The sequence below is a fragment of the Triticum urartu genome, chromosome 3A, assembly GCF_056163025.1.
Source record: "Triticum urartu cultivar PI428250 chromosome 3A, HENAU_Tu73, whole genome shotgun sequence".
Taxonomy (NCBI): domain Eukaryota; kingdom Viridiplantae; phylum Streptophyta; class Magnoliopsida; order Poales; family Poaceae; genus Triticum; species Triticum urartu.
This window is the reverse complement of record NC_141875.1, coordinates 362,617,269-362,634,092: the sequence shown is the minus strand read 5'-3', so window position 1 is coordinate 362,634,092 and position 16,824 is coordinate 362,617,269. Positions and strand designations below refer to the sequence as shown.

General features: G+C 44.7%; 2 protein-coding genes and 1 pseudogene across 2 annotated transcripts; 2 read left to right on the top strand and 1 right to left on the bottom strand.

The window, feature by feature from the left end:
- The first annotated feature begins 3,689 nt into the window (after positions 1–3,689).
- GLYR2 (glyoxylate reductase 2) lies at positions 3,690–7,059 on the top strand. The gene is made up of 12 exons (XM_048694924.2): positions 3,690–3,931; positions 4,049–4,142; positions 4,392–4,457; positions 5,287–5,362; positions 5,464–5,519; positions 5,677–5,761; positions 5,898–5,958; positions 6,059–6,111; positions 6,207–6,277; positions 6,371–6,443; positions 6,529–6,633; positions 6,711–7,059. Exons 1-12 carry the CDS (start codon positions 3,826–3,828, stop codon positions 6,876–6,878), a joined length of 1,014 nt encoding a protein of 337 aa, XP_048550881.1. The 5' UTR covers positions 3,690–3,825; the 3' UTR covers positions 6,879–7,059.
- Positions 7,060–7,204: 145 nt separating this feature from the next.
- On the top strand, positions 7,205–8,923 carry LOC147979709 (fatty alcohol:caffeoyl-CoA acyltransferase pseudogene; annotated as a pseudogene).
- A 49-nt stretch (positions 8,924–8,972) lies between these two features.
- LOC125543979 (ATP-dependent zinc metalloprotease FTSH 5, mitochondrial) lies at positions 8,973–14,788 on the bottom strand. Its single transcript, XM_087547129.1, has 7 exons — positions 14,466–14,788; positions 12,995–13,082; positions 12,421–12,681; positions 11,456–11,692; positions 11,243–11,367; positions 10,301–10,777; positions 8,973–10,223 (listed from the first exon to the last, which is right to left on the bottom strand). The coding sequence occupies exons 1-7, from the start codon at positions 14,490–14,492 to the stop codon at positions 9,324–9,326; spliced, it is 2,115 nt and encodes a 704-aa protein (XP_087403255.1). The 5' UTR covers positions 14,493–14,788; the 3' UTR covers positions 8,973–9,323.
- Between the last annotated feature and the right edge of the window lie 2,036 nt (positions 14,789–16,824).

Here is a 16,824-nt window from a genome sequence, read left to right as displayed (position 1 = left end):
AAAGTAAAGCAATTACATGGCATTTGCATTTCATACAATAAAGCGACAAACATAAGGCTCCTGCTAGTTGCCGATAACTTTTACAAAACATGATCATCTCATACAATAACGTATATCACATCATGTCTTAACCATATCACATCACAACATGCCGTGCAAAAACAAGTTAGACATCCTCTACTTTGTTGTTGCAAGTTTTACGTGGCTGCTACGGGCTTCTCGCAAGAACCGTTCTTACCTATGCATCAAAACCACAACGGTGATTTATCAAGTTTGTTGTTTTAACCTTCAACAAGGACCGGCCGCAGTCAAATTCGATTCAACTAAAGTTGGAGAAACAGACACCCACCAGCCACCTTTATGCAAAACTAGTTGCATGTCTTTCGGTGGAACCGGTCTCATGAACGTGGTCATGTAAGGTTCGTCTGTGCCGCTTCATCCAACAATACTGCCGAATCAAAATAAGACATTGGTGGTAAGCAGTATGATGATCACCGCCCACAACACTTTGTGTTCTACTCGTGCATATCATCTACGCATAGACCTGGCTCGGATGCCACTGTTAGGAAACTTAGCATGCAATTTAAAAAAATCCTACATTCACGCAAGATCTATCTAGGATATGCATAGCAACAAGAGGGAGAGAGTGTGTCCACGTACCCTCGTAGACCGAAAGCGGATTGACAACGCGGTTGATGTAGTCGAACTTCTTCTCGTTCTGACCAATCAAGCACCGAACGTACGACACCTCCGAGTTCTGCACATGTTCAACTCAATGACGTCCCTTGAACTCTTGATCTAGCAAAGTGTCGAGGGAGAGTTTCGTCAACACGACGGTGTGGTGACGGTGATGGTGAAGTGATCCGTGCAGGGCTTCGCCTAAGCATTACGACAATATGACCAGGGGCGTAAACTGTGGAGGGGACGCCGCACACGGCTAGGAATCAATGTTGTGTGTTCTAGCGGTGCCCCCCCCCCCTCATATATATATGTGTTGGAGGGGAGGGGATGCAGCCAAGGGGGCGCCCCAATTAGGAGGAATCCTACTTGGGCGCCTCCCAATTCGGCCTCCCCCATCCATATTCATCTGGAGGGGGAAGGAAGGAGGAGGGAGGAGGGAAGGAAGGGGGAGGCCGAATCCCTCCCCTTCCTTTCTCCCTTCTCCTCTTTCCTTCCCCCTTATTTCGGCCTACATGGGGTGCACCAACCCTTTAGGGGCTGGTCTGTCCCCCTCTTGGCCCATTAAGGCCCATGTAGTTGCCGGGGGATGCCCGGAACCCCTTTCGGTGACTCGATATGCACCCGGTACCCCTGGAACACTTCCGGTATCCGAATACCATCGTCCAATATATGAATCTTTACCTCTCGACCATTTCGAGACTCCTCGTCATGTACGTGATCTCATCCGGGACTCCGAACAACATTCGGTCACCAAATCATATAGCTCATATAATACAAAATCATCATCGAATGTTAAGCGTGCGGACCCTACGGGTTCAAGAACTATGTAGACATGACCGAGACACCTCTTCGGTCAATAACCAACAGCGGAACTTGGATCCTCATATTGGTTCCCACATATTCTACAAAGATCTTTATCGGTCGTACAGCAATGACAACATACGTTATTCCCTTTGTCATCGGTATGTTACGTGTCCGAGATTCGATCGTCGGTATCTTCATACCTAGTTCAATCTCATTACCGGCAAGTCTCTTTACTCGTTCCATAATACATCATCCCGTAACTAACTCATTAGTCGCATTGCTTGTAAGGCTTATCATGACGTGTATTACCGAGAGGGCCCAGAGATACCTCTCTGATACTCGGAGTGACAAATCCTAATCTCGATCTATGCTAATCCAACAAACACCTTCGGAGATACCTGTAGAGCATCTTTATAATCACCCAGTTACATTCTGACGTTTGATAGCACACAAGGTATTCCTCCGGTATCCTGGAGTTGCATAATCTCATAGTCAAAGGAATATGTATATGACATGAAGAAAGCAATAGCAATAAAACTGAATGATCAATATGCTAATCTAACGGATGGGTCTTGTCCATCACATCATTCTCCTAATGATGTGATCTCGTTCATCAAATGACAACACATGTATATGGTTAGGAAACTTAACCATCTTTGATTAACGAGCTAGTCTAGTAGAGGCTCACTAGGGACACGGTGTTTAGTCTATGTATCCACACATGTATCAAGTTTCCAGTTAATACAATTCTAGCATGAATAATAAACATTTATCATGATATAAGGAAATATAAAATAACAACTATATTATTGCCTCTAGGGCATATTTCCTTCAACTTTCCCCAAAGACAAGGAGTTAGAAAGGGTGTGGAGAGGGGTATTTGGAGTCCTCCAAGCCCGTTTTGATGTTGCCCGTGAACCTGCTAAACAATGCGATACAAAGATCTTGTGGGAGGTGATGACATGATGTGTGATTATGCACAACATGATCGCAAGGGATGAGGGTGAAGATGTTGTCGGAGGTCTGGAATTTGAGAACATGGTGATCCTATCCAACTTCTATATCATAATCCAAACTCGTTTGATGAGTTTATTCAAATGCATCAACAAATTTACCATCGACCAACTCATGAGCAACTCAAGAAAGATTTGATTGAACATTTATGGACGGTTAATGAGGACAACTCAAAGATATGTGTGGGTTAAATTAAAGTTTGAATTATTATTTGAAAATTTTGAGTTGTGATATTATAATAGTCAGAACAGCTGTCGTATTTGAATATTTTTACTCATTTGGACAAATACAGTGTTTGTTCTAGGCCGGCGTTGAAGATTCCCTAACATGATGGTCCAAATAGAAGTGTGTTGCGTGTGTGCTTGCTACTAACAAATAAAGTGCGAGAGGCGAAGCATTAAAAAAAGATTGATCGACTAGGACACCTCACGAAACTAAATTGCGGTACCACAGTTGCGTTGAAGTTTGTCGAAACGCTAAAAGTTTGCCAAAAAATCATCGATTTTTAGTGCTCCCTCCATCTACTAATACAAGGCCACTTCATTTTTTATGCCTAATTTTGATCATTAATTTTACCAACAAAATACGAGTTATATGTTAATGCCATTGAATGCACATTTTAAGAACTTTTCAATCGTATATTTTTATGACATAAAACTAGTATTCTTTTGATAAAAATTGTAGGTCAAAATTTGACACGAAAAACGAAGTGGTTTTGTATATAATGAAATAGATTGTTTTCGTAAAAAAATATTCATATATAAAAATAGACTGAGTACATTTTTACGAGAACCACTAACCCCTCGGTTGACCGCATTTTTTCGAAATGTGATCAAACAGCAATTAGTGGTTCTGTTAAATTTTTACTGAAAACGCTCCTTTTTGTACATTTTTAACGTTTGAGTGGGTTTAGGCCCAAAAAAAGTGGTTCTGTTAAAATTTTACTGAAAACGGTACTTTTTGTACATTTTTTTACGTTTGGGTGGTTTTAGGCAAATTGCGACGTAATTGTGGTGAGTTTTTTTGTAATTTAGTTCCTCGCCGAAGCAGGGCTCGGATTGGGGGTTTGAATCATTTACCCAATTTTATATGGGGCTTGATAATTTACCCCAGTTATGTCAGTGGATAGTGGCCCTGGACCCACCCGTCAGTATCGGGGACAAATTATCAAAGTTAAAGTGGTGCAAAAGATCTTGGCACAGCCGCGTCGCGTCGGGCTCGCACCCTGTCCCAGATCACGATTTGCCACCGCGAATCCGCGACCACCAGCAGCTGCAACTTCGTCATCGCGTAGCTCGAATCTTATCCCGCTTATTATCTGCAGCCATGGCCGCGGCCAGCTTCCTCCTAAGCCCCAGGGTGACGCTGCCCCTGCGCCGAGGATCCCGCCTCCTCGTGTCCTGCTCCGCCACTTCGCCATCCTCCTCGTCAGGTGTCGGCTCCCTTCTTCGGTTCCAACATACAACGGGAAACGCAGCTGTGTATGTAGTGTAGTTGAAAGATTCAATGTAGTACTGGTAGTACTTATCAGATTCTTCTTCCCTCGCAGATGCTGCTGGAGGGGTGGGATTCCAGGGAAGGGTGGGGTTCTTGGGCCTCGGGATCATGGGCGCCCCCATGGCATCAAACCTCATCAAGGCTGGGTGATTCCCTGCGCTTCTACTTCTGTCTTTCTTCCTTCTTTTCCCTTTTGTTGTTACTAGGAGACATACGGTTTTACTTCGGTACCTTGTCTTCTTGTCTTGGATTTTTATAAAATTTTCATCGGTATTAAGTACTAATTAGTAGTTTGACTGAATTTGACCTCGTAATCAAAATATCAAATGTATGGTTTTATGCATATGATTTTACTGTCGTCATGACCCGTGACTGGTGTTCTTGGTGATCTGCAGTTGTGATATTACAGTTTGGAACAGAACCAAGAGCAAGTGTGATCCTCTTCTCAGCCTCGGTGCCAAGTATGCTCCACATCAACTCAATTGTGATCTATAGCCATCTTCTACTTATCAAATGTGTGCCATTTCCAAAACAACTACCTGAGGGACCGTCTGTAGCTTGTGGATTCCGGACGAAACCACACCACCTCATAAGTGAAACTTGATATATAACTATAAAACTCTCACAAGTTCACTAGTAAACACAACTACGCTTTTTTCTCTGATGACTACCTTGTTCTGCTCTACTTTATTTGAAAAGATTATATTTTTCAAAAATCTTCTACTGTACATCTAGATAGCTAGCCCCCACTAATCTATTTCTCTCAACATGCAAGCATGTCACCTCATCATGTAACATGCATGGGAAAAGGCCCGCCTCAACATGCAAACATGCATAAGAATTTCCATTCTATTATGCTATTTATATTTAATAAATACTCCCTCCATTCCAAAATAAGAGTCGCTGATTTAGTACAAAGTTTTACTAAATCAATGACACTTATTTTGGGACGGAGGGAGTATTTTACAACTATACAGTAATCAAACATAACAAATCATATATATTTTCATTTTATAGTTATCATATTATTGCCCCAAATATCCATGTACGATATAATCAAATATATTACAAAACATTCCAGCAACAACGTGCAGGGTATCATCTAGTTCCGCTAAAAACTGTTCCCACTTGAAAGAGACCAAAGATTATGTTCTGAATGGTTGTAGTCTATTAGATAGTTTCATGTTGTTGATATTGATCAAAGTTAAGAGACAGTATTGCGTGTAACATAAGATGTACGCAACACTCCGCTTGATTGATTCTCTCATACAAGAGGATGGCTCCCTACAGGTTCGAATCTTCACCCGCCAGAGTTGCATCATCTTGTGATGTCACCTTTGCAATGCTTGCTGACCCAGAAAGCGCGGTATAAGTTCCGTTTCAGCATTCCAATTGTCATTTCTTTTATTCGTGAAGTCTCAGCATGATGACATACCTAATCATGTCCATAAACGATTTATTCCAAAGTTTGAGGTTGCATGCGGCGCTAATGGAGCCGTAGAAGGGATGGCCGCAGGGAAAGGGTAAGTGGTACTAATTACTCTCAAGAAAAAGGGTCAGAAATTCCAGAGCATTTGCAGAACAGCAGAAGTAGACCTTGAAAACATCATATTTTCTCTTGCTTGTCCGTCATAGGTATGTCGATGTTTCGATCATATTTGTCTTGCTTGTCCGCCGTAGGTATGTCGATGTGTCGACAGTCGATGATGCAACATCTAAGCTAATCGGCAAACGTATTACAAGTACTGGGGCATCTTTTCTCGAGGTAGTTTTTGGTCCATGTCATTGCTTGTACCGTTGTTGTATCGAATTGTTAATTTTGTTGTCTGGATGTGTAACTAGCGATGTAATTTCAGTGCTTCTACTCTTGGTCCAATGCTTACTTGATGATTTTTCAGTAGGCTCCAGTTTCAGGCTCAAAAAAGCCAGCAGAAGATGGACTGCTGATCTTTCTTACTGCAGGTAAACTTGTTTCTTCATGCTTGGTCATTGAGAAAATCTAGTAGTTAAATCTCCTTTTTCTTCTGACACCTTAAATTGTCAATATGATTGATTGCACAAGGTGATGAATCCTTGTACAAGAGAGTGGCGCCTCTACTTGATGTCATGGGCAAGGTTAACATCTCTAATCAGAAAGAGGCACTTGAATAAGAAAAATAGTTGCGTGCTGATAAGAGAATGTGCTTACATTTTCCGTACTCTGAAAGCAGTCAAGATTTTATCTTGGGGATGTCGGGAATGGCGCAGCAATGAAGCTCGTGGTTAATATGGTGATGGGGAGGTAAAGTGGAACCTCATTTATGTGGATCCTATGTATGGTCATGGAGATTATCAAATCTTAGGTTTTACTGATCCTTGCGGTGAAACACTGCAGCATGATGGTCTCATTTGCAGAAGGGCTACTCCTGAGTGAAAAAGTGGGGTTAGACCCGAATACTGTCGTCGAGGTAGCTTTACGAAAACAAGTATAGTAACCTGCAACATGTCAAGAGAGTTTTTCGTCTAACCCAGGGTGCACTGGTCGTCCAACAGGTGATTTCACAAGGTGCTATCAATGCTCCCATGTTCTCCCTCAAGGGCCCTTCCATGGTTAAAGCTGCATACCCTACTGCCTTTCCCCTGAAACATCAGCAGAAGGTAAGCAGAGCACTGAAAAAGAAAGTTGCATTGTTGCACCTCGTCTTAATCTGATGCTGAGAAGAAACGCATGACAGGATCTAAGGCTGGCGCTGGCCCTGGCAGAATCGGTGTCCCAGCCCATTCCTACAGCTGCAGCTGCAAACGAGCTGTACAAGGTAGCGAAATCGCTGGGCCTCGCCGACCAGGACTTCTCCGCGGTCATTGAGGCGCTCAAGGCCAAAGTGCAGAGCTCACGGCACTAGATATTGTTTCTTCAGCCGGCCAAGTTTGAGTGTGGCATTCAAATGTATTCGCCCATCTTGTCTCTTTTGCGGACATATAAATGTGCTTGTTTTACAGGCAGAGTGTATACAGAAATGTAAAATGAATATATACAGAATATGAACCCATGCAAAGGGGGAAAGGGTATCGATATTTTTGGTATGTTTGTAATTAAGTTTGGTCATCGCAGTCAGATGTTAGAAATGGTAAAGATAACCTAGCAAATTTATGGTCCCAACCCAACTATCTGACCAACCGTGACCACTTCTCAAAACAAAAACAAAAAACCAACGGTGTGTGTGTGTGTATGTGAATATGTCTTTGAAGCTTTGGTTCCATTATATATACTACACCCTCCTTTTCCGCCAAGAAAACACCCCCTCCATAAGATGTTCTAAAAAATAATCGAATCAGATGTATATACACGCAATTTAGTGTGTTTGTTCACTCGCTTTAGTCTTTGTGTACTCCCTCCGTTCTTAAATACTATATAAATCTTTTTAGATATTCCAATATGACTACATATACGGATATATATAGACATAGTTTAAAGTGTAGGTTCATTCATTTTGCTCCGTACGTAGTTCATATTAAAATCTCTAAAAAGTTATATTTAGAAAGAGTAGTTCATATTAATAAAATATTCAGAACATCTTGTAACAGTGATCGGAGGGAATACTATATAACATGAGTTTCATCGTAGGCACAAAGAACGTACGTGCGGGTGCGGAACACAGACAATGAGGGTGACGAGGGCTGAGCCGGTGCTCGTGCACGCTGCCGGTGACGTTCCCGCCGCCGACGAGTACTACTTCCTCTCCAACCTCGACCAGAATGTGGCAGTGCTCATGAAAACCGTGCACGTCTTCAGCCCGTCCAGCGCCCGCGACGACGCGGCCGCCGTGATCATGGACGCCCTGGGCAGGGTGCTCGTGCACTACTATCCATTCCAGGGGAGCCTGGTGGTCAGCGCCGACGACGGGAGGCTCTCGGTGCGGAACGACCGCCGTGGCGTGCCTTTCGTCGTTGCGGACGCCGACTGCGAGCTCAAGGAGGTCGGGGACGTCGTACTGTCAGCACCCGACGCCGCCGCGGTTCAGGGGCAGCTCGTGTTCGTCGGCCGTAGTAACTCCAAGGACAAGTGCGACGACGAGCTGGGGGCGCCTCTACTGAGCGTGCAGGTCACCAGGTTCAGGTGCGGCGGCTTCGTGCTCGGGCTCTCCATGAACCATTGCCTGGCGGACGGCGTCGCCGCGGCGGAGTTCCTCCGCTCCTGGGGCGAGATGGCCCGCGGCGTGGCCCTCTCCTCCCCGCCCTTCCTCGACCGCACCGTGCTGCGCGCCAGGACGAGCCCCACGGTCGCCTTCCCGCACGAAGAATTCGCGGAGATGGAGGACGTGTCCGGCCTCGCCGGCCTCCGCGACGAACCGCGCGTGCACCGGGCCTTCGCCATCGACGCCGGCAGGCTCGCGCGGCTGAAGCGGCAGGCGTGCGCGTGCTCCACCTTCGTGGCACTGACGGCGTTCGTCTGGCGCGCGACGTCGCGCGCCATGAGGATGTGCCCTGAGCAGAAGAGCAAGCTCATGTTCGCCGTCGACGGCAGGCGGCGCGTCGACCCGCCGCTGCCTCGAGGTTTCTGCGGGAACGCCGTCGTCTTCGCCTGCTGCGTGTCCACCGCCGGCGAGCTCCTCTGCGGGCCGGTGTCCGCTGCAGCCCGGTGGATACAGGACGCCATCAGGCGCACGGACGACGCGTTCATCCGTTCGGCCATCGACTACGTGGAAGTGGCCGATGGCCGGGCACCGTCGATGACGGCGACGACGCTGGTGACGGCGTGGAACCGTCTTGGGTTCCACGCGGCCGATTTCGGGTGGGGCGACGCCGCACGGTCTGGCCCTGCGGAGCTGCCGCGCGGGGAGGTGGTCATGTTTATGCCGGACGTGCGTGACGGCAGCATCGTGGTGCTTCTTGGCCTGCCGCGGTCGTGCATGCAAGAGTTCCAAGACATGGTAGATTTGATCTAAAACTAGCCTACTTTGGCCATTTTAGCTTCCTTCGTAATGTGTGCATGCATGGGATCTCAATCTCAGCGTTACGGCTGATGAGCAGAATATTATTGGCAACTTTCATGACCAAACGTATACCGTACAAATACAATGGCAGATTTTAACGATAACAATTATTGAGATGTGAAGTTGTCAACAGCAAACTCAACTCAAACACTAGCTAACATGTGCCTGCTACCATGTGTGAATTTTCCTCCATGTGTTTCTTTCTCTATTCACACCCCAAGCAACATCGATGTGTCCTCGTGTTTGATGCAGCAGTGTAGCGTATTCTTCCTGGGGGATACTCATCAGCTGACAGTTTGACGGAACAACCTGCTAATTTGGTGAATTAATATACACAATGCAGACCTATGGATGCTAAGACCCGATACCAGCAACTCCCTTGGCTTGCGCTGCCGCTTGTTGTGCTGCCGCCGCGGCTGCGGCCGCAGCCGCTGCCGCTGGAGATGGGGGTGAAGCTGGCGTCTTCTGTGGGGCTTCAACAGCATGCCCCTGCGGCTGTTTGTTATCTACTTGGGCCAACAAGTTCTTTATTTGGGTTCCGCTCATGGTTTCATGCTCAAGAAGTGCATTGGCTAGAGCATGGAGCTCCTTGTTGTGTTTGGTGAGGATAGCCTTTGCATTGTTGTATGCTTTCTCCAAGAAATTCTTCACCTCCTCCTCAATTAGAAGCCTCGTTTCTGAGCTCATAGTCTTTCCGTCCTCTTCATAGTTGTATGAAACAAGACCCACCTGCTTGCTCATACCATACTGAGTAACCATTGCTCTTGCCATCAAAGTTGCTTGCTCAAAGTCGGATGAAGCACCGGATGTCACCTCGCTATCCCCAAATATAAGCTCCTCTGCCACCCGCCCTCCCATGCACACATCCAATCTTGCTAGCATCTGTTTCCTTGACACGCTAGTCTCATCTTTGTCAGGGAGCTGAGCCACCATCCCAAGGGCCATCCCCCTGGGCACGATGGTAGCTTTGTGGACAGGATGTGCACCATCCGTGTGCATGGCAACAAGGGCATGCCCTCCTTCATGGTATGCTGTCAGCTTCCTGCACTCATCAGAGATAACTGCTGACTTGCGCTCACTACCCATCATGATCCGGTCCTTGGCATACTCCAGATCATTCATGCTAACGGATTTTGCGCCATCCATGGCAGCTCTAAGAGCAGCCACATTCACCAAGTTAGCAAGATCAGCACCTGAAAATCCTGGTGTTCCCCTGGCAATGATCATCAAATCCACATCATCACCCTTTAAGACCTGCAATTATGTGCAGAGGGATATGAGATCACATTTTAATATTGATATAGCATGACAACAAAAATTCCCAAAATTACCTTTGACATGTGGACCTCTAAGATCTGACGTCTGCCCTCAACATCTGGATTGGGAACAACAATATGACGATCAAAGCGCCCAGGTCTGACTAGTGCTTTATCTAATGACTCTGGGAAGTTAGTTGCAGCGATGACAATTATCCCCTCATTCTGCTTAAAGCCATCCAGCTCAACAAGCAACTGATTCAAGGTCATCTTCATATACTGCTGATCCTTTGGATTTCTACTCCCACCAATTGCATCAATTTCATCAATGAATATGATACAGGGCGATCGTTTTTTTGCTGCAGCAAAAAGATCCCTCACTCTTCTAGCTCCCACGCCTACAAACATCTCCTCAAACTCACTACCGCTGCACGAGAAAAAAGGGACGCTGGCTTCCCCAGCAATAGCCCTCGCTAACATGGTCTTGCCAGTGCCAGGAGGACCAACAAGCAGAACACCTTTTGGCAGTTTTCCCCCAAGACGTGTAAAACGCTGCAAAACATACAGGCCGGTTATGAATATCAAATTAAGCAGATATAATGCCAACAATGGAGGACTGGATATAGCAAGGATACACATAAACAGTGGCTAACAACTCATTTCTACACCACAAAATGTGAACTACATAACTTAGCACTTAATAAGCAATTCAGCTGAGGACAAACAAATTGGACAGAAATAAAGCACAACACTAAGAAGACAACAAGACCTCTTCTGGCAAAATCAAACAACAGTGTTGAATTAAGCAAGCTATTCATAGATCAAATGCGTTACAGAACAAAAAACAAAATAATTCACTTCAAAAGTTGAATGTAATGTGAAGCAGTTCACAATATGGCTAGGCAAAAGTTAATCCATAGCACCGGCAATTAAACCTATTCAATTGTCAATGGTTTATTGCTAGAAAGAGTAGCTGGTAGAAGCACTGCTAAATGGAAAAAATAATAAACGGTTTACCTTTGGATCTCGAAGGTAGTGAACTATTTCCTCGAGTTCAGCTTTGGCTTCATCAACACCTTTTACATCACTAAATTTCGTACTAGATTCCATGCTTGGTTGAACCTCTTCGTTTAGGCCAAGGCCTACAAGGATTTTATCAAATTTATTACTGGGATGAAATCCAATTTGGAATTAGGATATTAGTCTTTCAGATCGTTGAGAAAACCAAACCTTTGCTGATTCCTCTATCCTCAATGAGAGCCCCGATGCCCGAAATTAAAAGGAAAGTCAGTGCAATGCTTCGGAAGGTGCGCCAAAGCTGATCCTTAAATTGACCTGTTTCTGCTGTAACCATGTGAATAGGCGCATTCGCAGTGCCAATAATTCCATCTTTTGTCACTTGACCAGCACTCTTTAATGCCGGCACGCTATCAAGGCTTCCTTCTGACCTTTCTGAAGCAGCAAGACCTAACAGGTATACCACGCACGAGTTTTAAGCCACATAATACGAAAACTAGTCATTATGGAATGATGCTCAGGCTCCATCAGATGGAACGTAACTGTAAACTCATTTCCGCAGAAAACTGAAACAGCCTTAACCAACGACAGATCAACTTAAACTGTAGAAGGTAAAATAAAATAGTAGGGAAAGAATGATGCTTGTTCTAGTTGTTAGTTTCTGTATTGGTTTTTATTATTTCACGTTGCAGATTTTCAGCAACAACTGCATCCTGCTTCCAATGGAACATTACCAATTTTGTGAAAATTAATCTTTTATTAGTAATATATCTCAGTACAGCCCTGAGCTACTAGAGTAGTGCAGTGCAACATGATTGTAAACTAAAAACACGTAGTACAAGGTTATCATTTATCTAACTGTAGTACAAGTGACTGATAGTCCACGAGCAATAAAGAAAAACATATTGAAGTAATCAGGAGTTTAGGACTAGGGTACATGATATAACAACATATACTCCCTCCGTCCCAAAATAAGTGACTCAACTTTGTACTTTGTGCTAAAGTTAGTATAAAGTTGAGTCACTTATTTTGGGACGGATGGAGCATATGCTATAGAAAGAAGTATATATGAACAATTTCCAATCATGCTTGAACCTTCTTGACTATTTTAAAAAGAAAAAACAGACACAGCAGCATGCCCCACAAGGCAGAGTAAGATATTTTGAGGATATAGGTACCTCTTTGCAATGTTTTTAGCAAGGTGCTATCGTCCAGCCTGTCGACCTTCACAAGAGCTTTTACATACTCAGAGAGTGCTGAAGGATTCGAATGCAACAAAGGCTGGCTTTCAAATATTTTTATCACACGCTCTGGGTCACTTCTGTATATCTCTTTTAGCATAGAAGCTTCACTCTGGGAGCCCAGGTCTCGCATGCTGCGTGAAAGGCCACCAAAATAGCTCGAATGATACCTCTCATGTAAGTTCCTAAGTGTGCCACCTGCATTGATCATCCCCAGCACACACAAAAAAGATAAAAGAAAGGTAAAAGAATTATCCCCGAGAGCAATGGTAACAAAACACTAACTACAGAATAAAAATAAATAGACCATAATGGCCCTCATGGACTGTTTTAATGCAAATAAAAGGTAAGAAGGGGCAGACAGATAAAGATATATGTTTAATATGCAGATATAGACACTCACATTTTAATAAGTTTAAAAGTTTCAAATGACACACTGTTAGATTAAACAGTAAAGTAGAGACGGTTACAATTTGAGCCAAGATGCTGTCGTTGTACAAAGACCATATACCTGCACTGATGTCACTTCTAAGTGACCTCAGAGGAGAGGAGGCTGCCAACTCATTATAGATTGCATATGCTGATTGGTTCCTTGCAGCCTGCAATTAAAAAAAATGTATACCTGAATTAAGTCTTGCATACACATAAATATATACGGCAACAAGAACAGCAGAAGGCAAAATAACTGAGCAAATTAATCGAATGCAAGGAACGAGTGTAGCTGGGGCATTCGGCTTGGCCAGGGATCCAGGAAGTAGAAACTCAGAGTCTCAGACATGCCTCCAAATCCCCAAACCATGACCCCTAAACAACTTCCCTGAATTCCCCATCCTACACGGCAGTGTACACAGCAAGTTCCACCACCGCCTCCAGAAGCAATGCTACCTGCAAGAGGGGCCCTTGGGCAGCACGGAGCCATCGGGAACTGAGTGAAAAGCAAGATTTAGATCTGGAGAGGCTCACCCTTATCCACATCCGACACATGGCGAATTGATCAATTGAAGCTGCTGATAGTAGATAAGGCCAACCAGAGCTGTTGAGCCTCGTTATCGTGTGTGGTTCTCGATTAGCTGTCGTATTGGGATTTTTTTCCAGATGATGATCGAAGTAAGCGAATGGGTATTTTGGGGAGTGAGGGACCTGATTGGGTGGTGCATGAAAAAAATTGTTGGCACATTTGAAGAGACTTTGGTAGATTATTATTGTCGATGCATGTACTTGTTCTTCCAACCCATCAGCAAAGATGGCGAAGCAAATCACATTGGTCAAAGACAGAGTTACTCAAGCACCGCAGCGGTAGAGAAAGAACAGAGCGCTGCCACATGTGAAACTAAGACCAAACATAGCTTACCCAGTGGAATTAAGCTATATCAATTCTATGTTAATTATGACTTGGTACGGAGTACTTCCTAGAATAATTACAAGTGTTTAGCGCTTGGCCCGGGATTTGGTAGAATCCTGGCTCCGCCACTATTTAACTATAATTTCTTTCTGAAATCTGAACTATCTCCATGCTCAAACATATAGCAATACATACTAAACTACCTTTTCTGGTCGAATCCTGGCTCCGGCACTGTCAATCATAAATCTTTCTGATAAATCTCCATGCTCAAACATAGCAATACATACTACACAACTTTTTCTAGCATACCGCATACCTAGACAACTGACACAAGCCGGTCCTGACTTAAACTTTCCAATACCTACAAATTCGTCAAAGCAATCTGACAACTTTTGATACAAAATAAAATCCATTACACAAGCATCCACAATCAGGAGGATTAACTAACCTGAAATCCACAAGCATCCAAGATAAAAGGGATCACGCTTATAAGGTCACAACTAGAATTAGCCGTCTTTCGTTCTGAAGTCTAATGAAACCACGGCTACATCCCTCCCTCCTATCCCATCACAATCGCGCCCCCCGCGAAAGGAGAAGTGCGGACGAAGAAAAGCAAGAAGAAAGTTAATAGAAAACACACCTGAGAGAGGACGCGCCGCCACGCCATGTGCCCCAAATCTCAAATCCGCCGCCGCCTCCCCCGACGAGATCCCGAGTCCCAGGGAAGCAGAAACGCCCAAAGGCGGAAGATTGGATTGGATTGGATTGCAGTTGGGGTGCAGAGGAACGGACTGGTGCTAACGGGAGGCTCAGAGGGACGACGCCGCGGAGGCGAAAGATTCAGCTGCGGCGTGGTGCGCCGCGGCGAGCGGGAGGAAGCGGCGCGAGGAAACAGCCCACGTCACGAGGCGCAAGGGAGACGAGTAGTCAGATTTTTCTTTTCTCTTCTTTACCGGAGGCGGAGGCTCTAGTAGAACCCCTTAAACCCTCAAACCCTTATAGCAGTTTTAAGAGTTGAGAAGTATCACTTTTTAATATTTTTAAAGATTGAAAAACAGGAGAAAAAACTAGAACCCTCAAATCCAACCTTTAAACTGCTTTAAGGGTTGGATTTGAGGGTTCTAGTCTTTGCCTCAACCCTAACCTTTAAATCTATCATTTCACATATCACACATTTCATCACATTTCATCATATGACATATCACAAAGTCCATCACATTTGACATAAAACAATAATCATTCTAGTTATTATTACAACATCGAATAAAACAATAATCATTCAAATTATTACAACAATGTTTGAGCAAATTACACTAATTGTTCGAATCAAATAGGACATAGAAAAATAAAACAAAGATATATCATGGGCCAATGCGCCGCCCATCCAACTGCCAGTGGTGCTCTATTAGATCATCCTGCAGCCGACCATGAGTGGTTGCATCCTCAATCTCACGATGTACTTGAAGAAAAGCGTGTATGCGAGAAGGGTTTCTTTCCGGTTGCACACGGGTACCAACATTATCATAGAAACAAGGGAGGTTTAACCCTCTTTCATTCTCTAGGATCATGTTGTGTAGAATCACACAACATTTCATGATGTTCATCAAGGTTTTTTTATCCCAAAACCGAGCTGGACCACGAACTATGGCAAACCTTGCTTGCAAAACACCGAAAGCTCTCTCAATATCCTTGCGGGCTGCCTCTTGTGCCTTGGTGAAATGAGCCTCTTTTCTTGTTAAGGGCACCCCATTTTTCTCCTTGATGGACTTCACAAGAGTTGCCCATTCGAGATAGATGCCATCGGTGAGATAGTATCACATTGAGTACTCATTGTCCATGATTTTGTAGTTGCAAGCTGGAGCATCCCCAGAAATTAATCTTTTGAACAAAGGAGATCTATTGAGGATATTGATATCATTGAGTGTTCCCGGCAACCCAAAGAATGCATGCCAAATACATGTGTCCTGAGATGCTACAGCCTCAAGCACAATGGTAGCATCACGGCTTTTACCGCAATACATTCCGTGCCATGCCTTTGGGCAATTTTTCCACCTCCAATGCATGCAGTCAAGACTACCTAGCATCCCCGGCCATCCCCTTTTTTCATTCATTTTCATTAATCTCTTTGTATCTTCCTCGTTTGGTGCCCGAAGATACTGCTCACCGTACAACCGAATGACCGACTTGGCAAACCTACGGACTGACTCCGTGGTTGTATCTTGCCCAATGCGAAGATACTCGTCGGTATAATCCGCGGGTATGCCATAAGCGAGTACCCGCATTGTCGCCGATATCTTTTGATATGCACTAAACCCCATGATACCGGCGGCGGATCTACGACGTTTAAAGTAATAGGAGGCGGCCTCACAATCGGTGACAATCTTCACAAACAAACTACGCCGCATTCGGTACCTTCTGCGGAAGAGACGAGGAGGGTATGTAGGTACCTCCGCGAAGTAGTCTTCCATCAAATGCTCGTGTCCGAGAGCGCGGTTCCGGTAGATGGTGACTCGCCCCATCTTCGACCCTCTCCTCTGATCCATCAGCTTCACACGTTTTTCAAAGGATTGCACGTCGATGAGGAGGCTCATCATCTCGACTCCGACACCGAGCAGTTTTTGACCCACGATGAAGATGCAGAGATGTGATGTTCAAGATATTCTTCTTCCCATCACCTGGAGTCGTAGCGTCACTCTTTGCCCTTTTTGGTGTCTCGCTGCCAAAGGGGGGAGAGTGTAGGGATTTGTTTCTTGTGTCGTGCTTTGAGTCGTCTTGTGGTTTCTTGTGTGTTCTCTCGGTGTCTTTATTTGGTTTGGTTTGGTGTGAGACCTAAGTTCTAGACATATGGTGTGAGACATATGCTCCCTATCGCTACCTTATTACTTATGTCTATTCAGAGTACTGTAGTTTATTATAAGATGCATGCTTGTCCTGTTTATTCTCTTCTCTCATATATCTTGTGCTTAGTATTGTTGGACTATAAAATATAGGGGGAGTGT

Bases quoted from the DNA above. Each gene is read 5' to 3' on its own strand.
- LOC125543979 (XM_087547129.1), bottom strand. From the start codon at position 14,492: ATGGCGTGGCGGCGCGTCCTCTCTCAG. The intron at 13,083-14,465 runs GTGTGTTTTCTA...TTTTAATTGCAG, and splicing joins GGCGGCGCGTCCTCTCTCAG to GCTGCAAGGAACCAATCAGC. The intron at 10,224-10,300 runs GTAATTTTGGGA...ACATAATTGCAG, and splicing joins TAGAGGTCCACATGTCAAAG to GTCTTAAAGGGTGATGATGT.
- GLYR2 (XM_048694924.2), top strand. From the start codon at position 3,826: ATGGCCGCGGCCAGCTTCCTCCTAAGCCCCAGGGTGACGCTGCCCCTG. The intron at 3,932-4,048 runs GTGTCGGCTCCC...CTTCCCTCGCAG, and splicing joins TTCGCCATCCTCCTCGTCAG to ATGCTGCTGGAGGGGTGGGA. The intron at 6,444-6,528 runs GTAGCTTTACGA...GTCGTCCAACAG, and splicing joins ACCCGAATACTGTCGTCGAG to GTGATTTCACAAGGTGCTAT.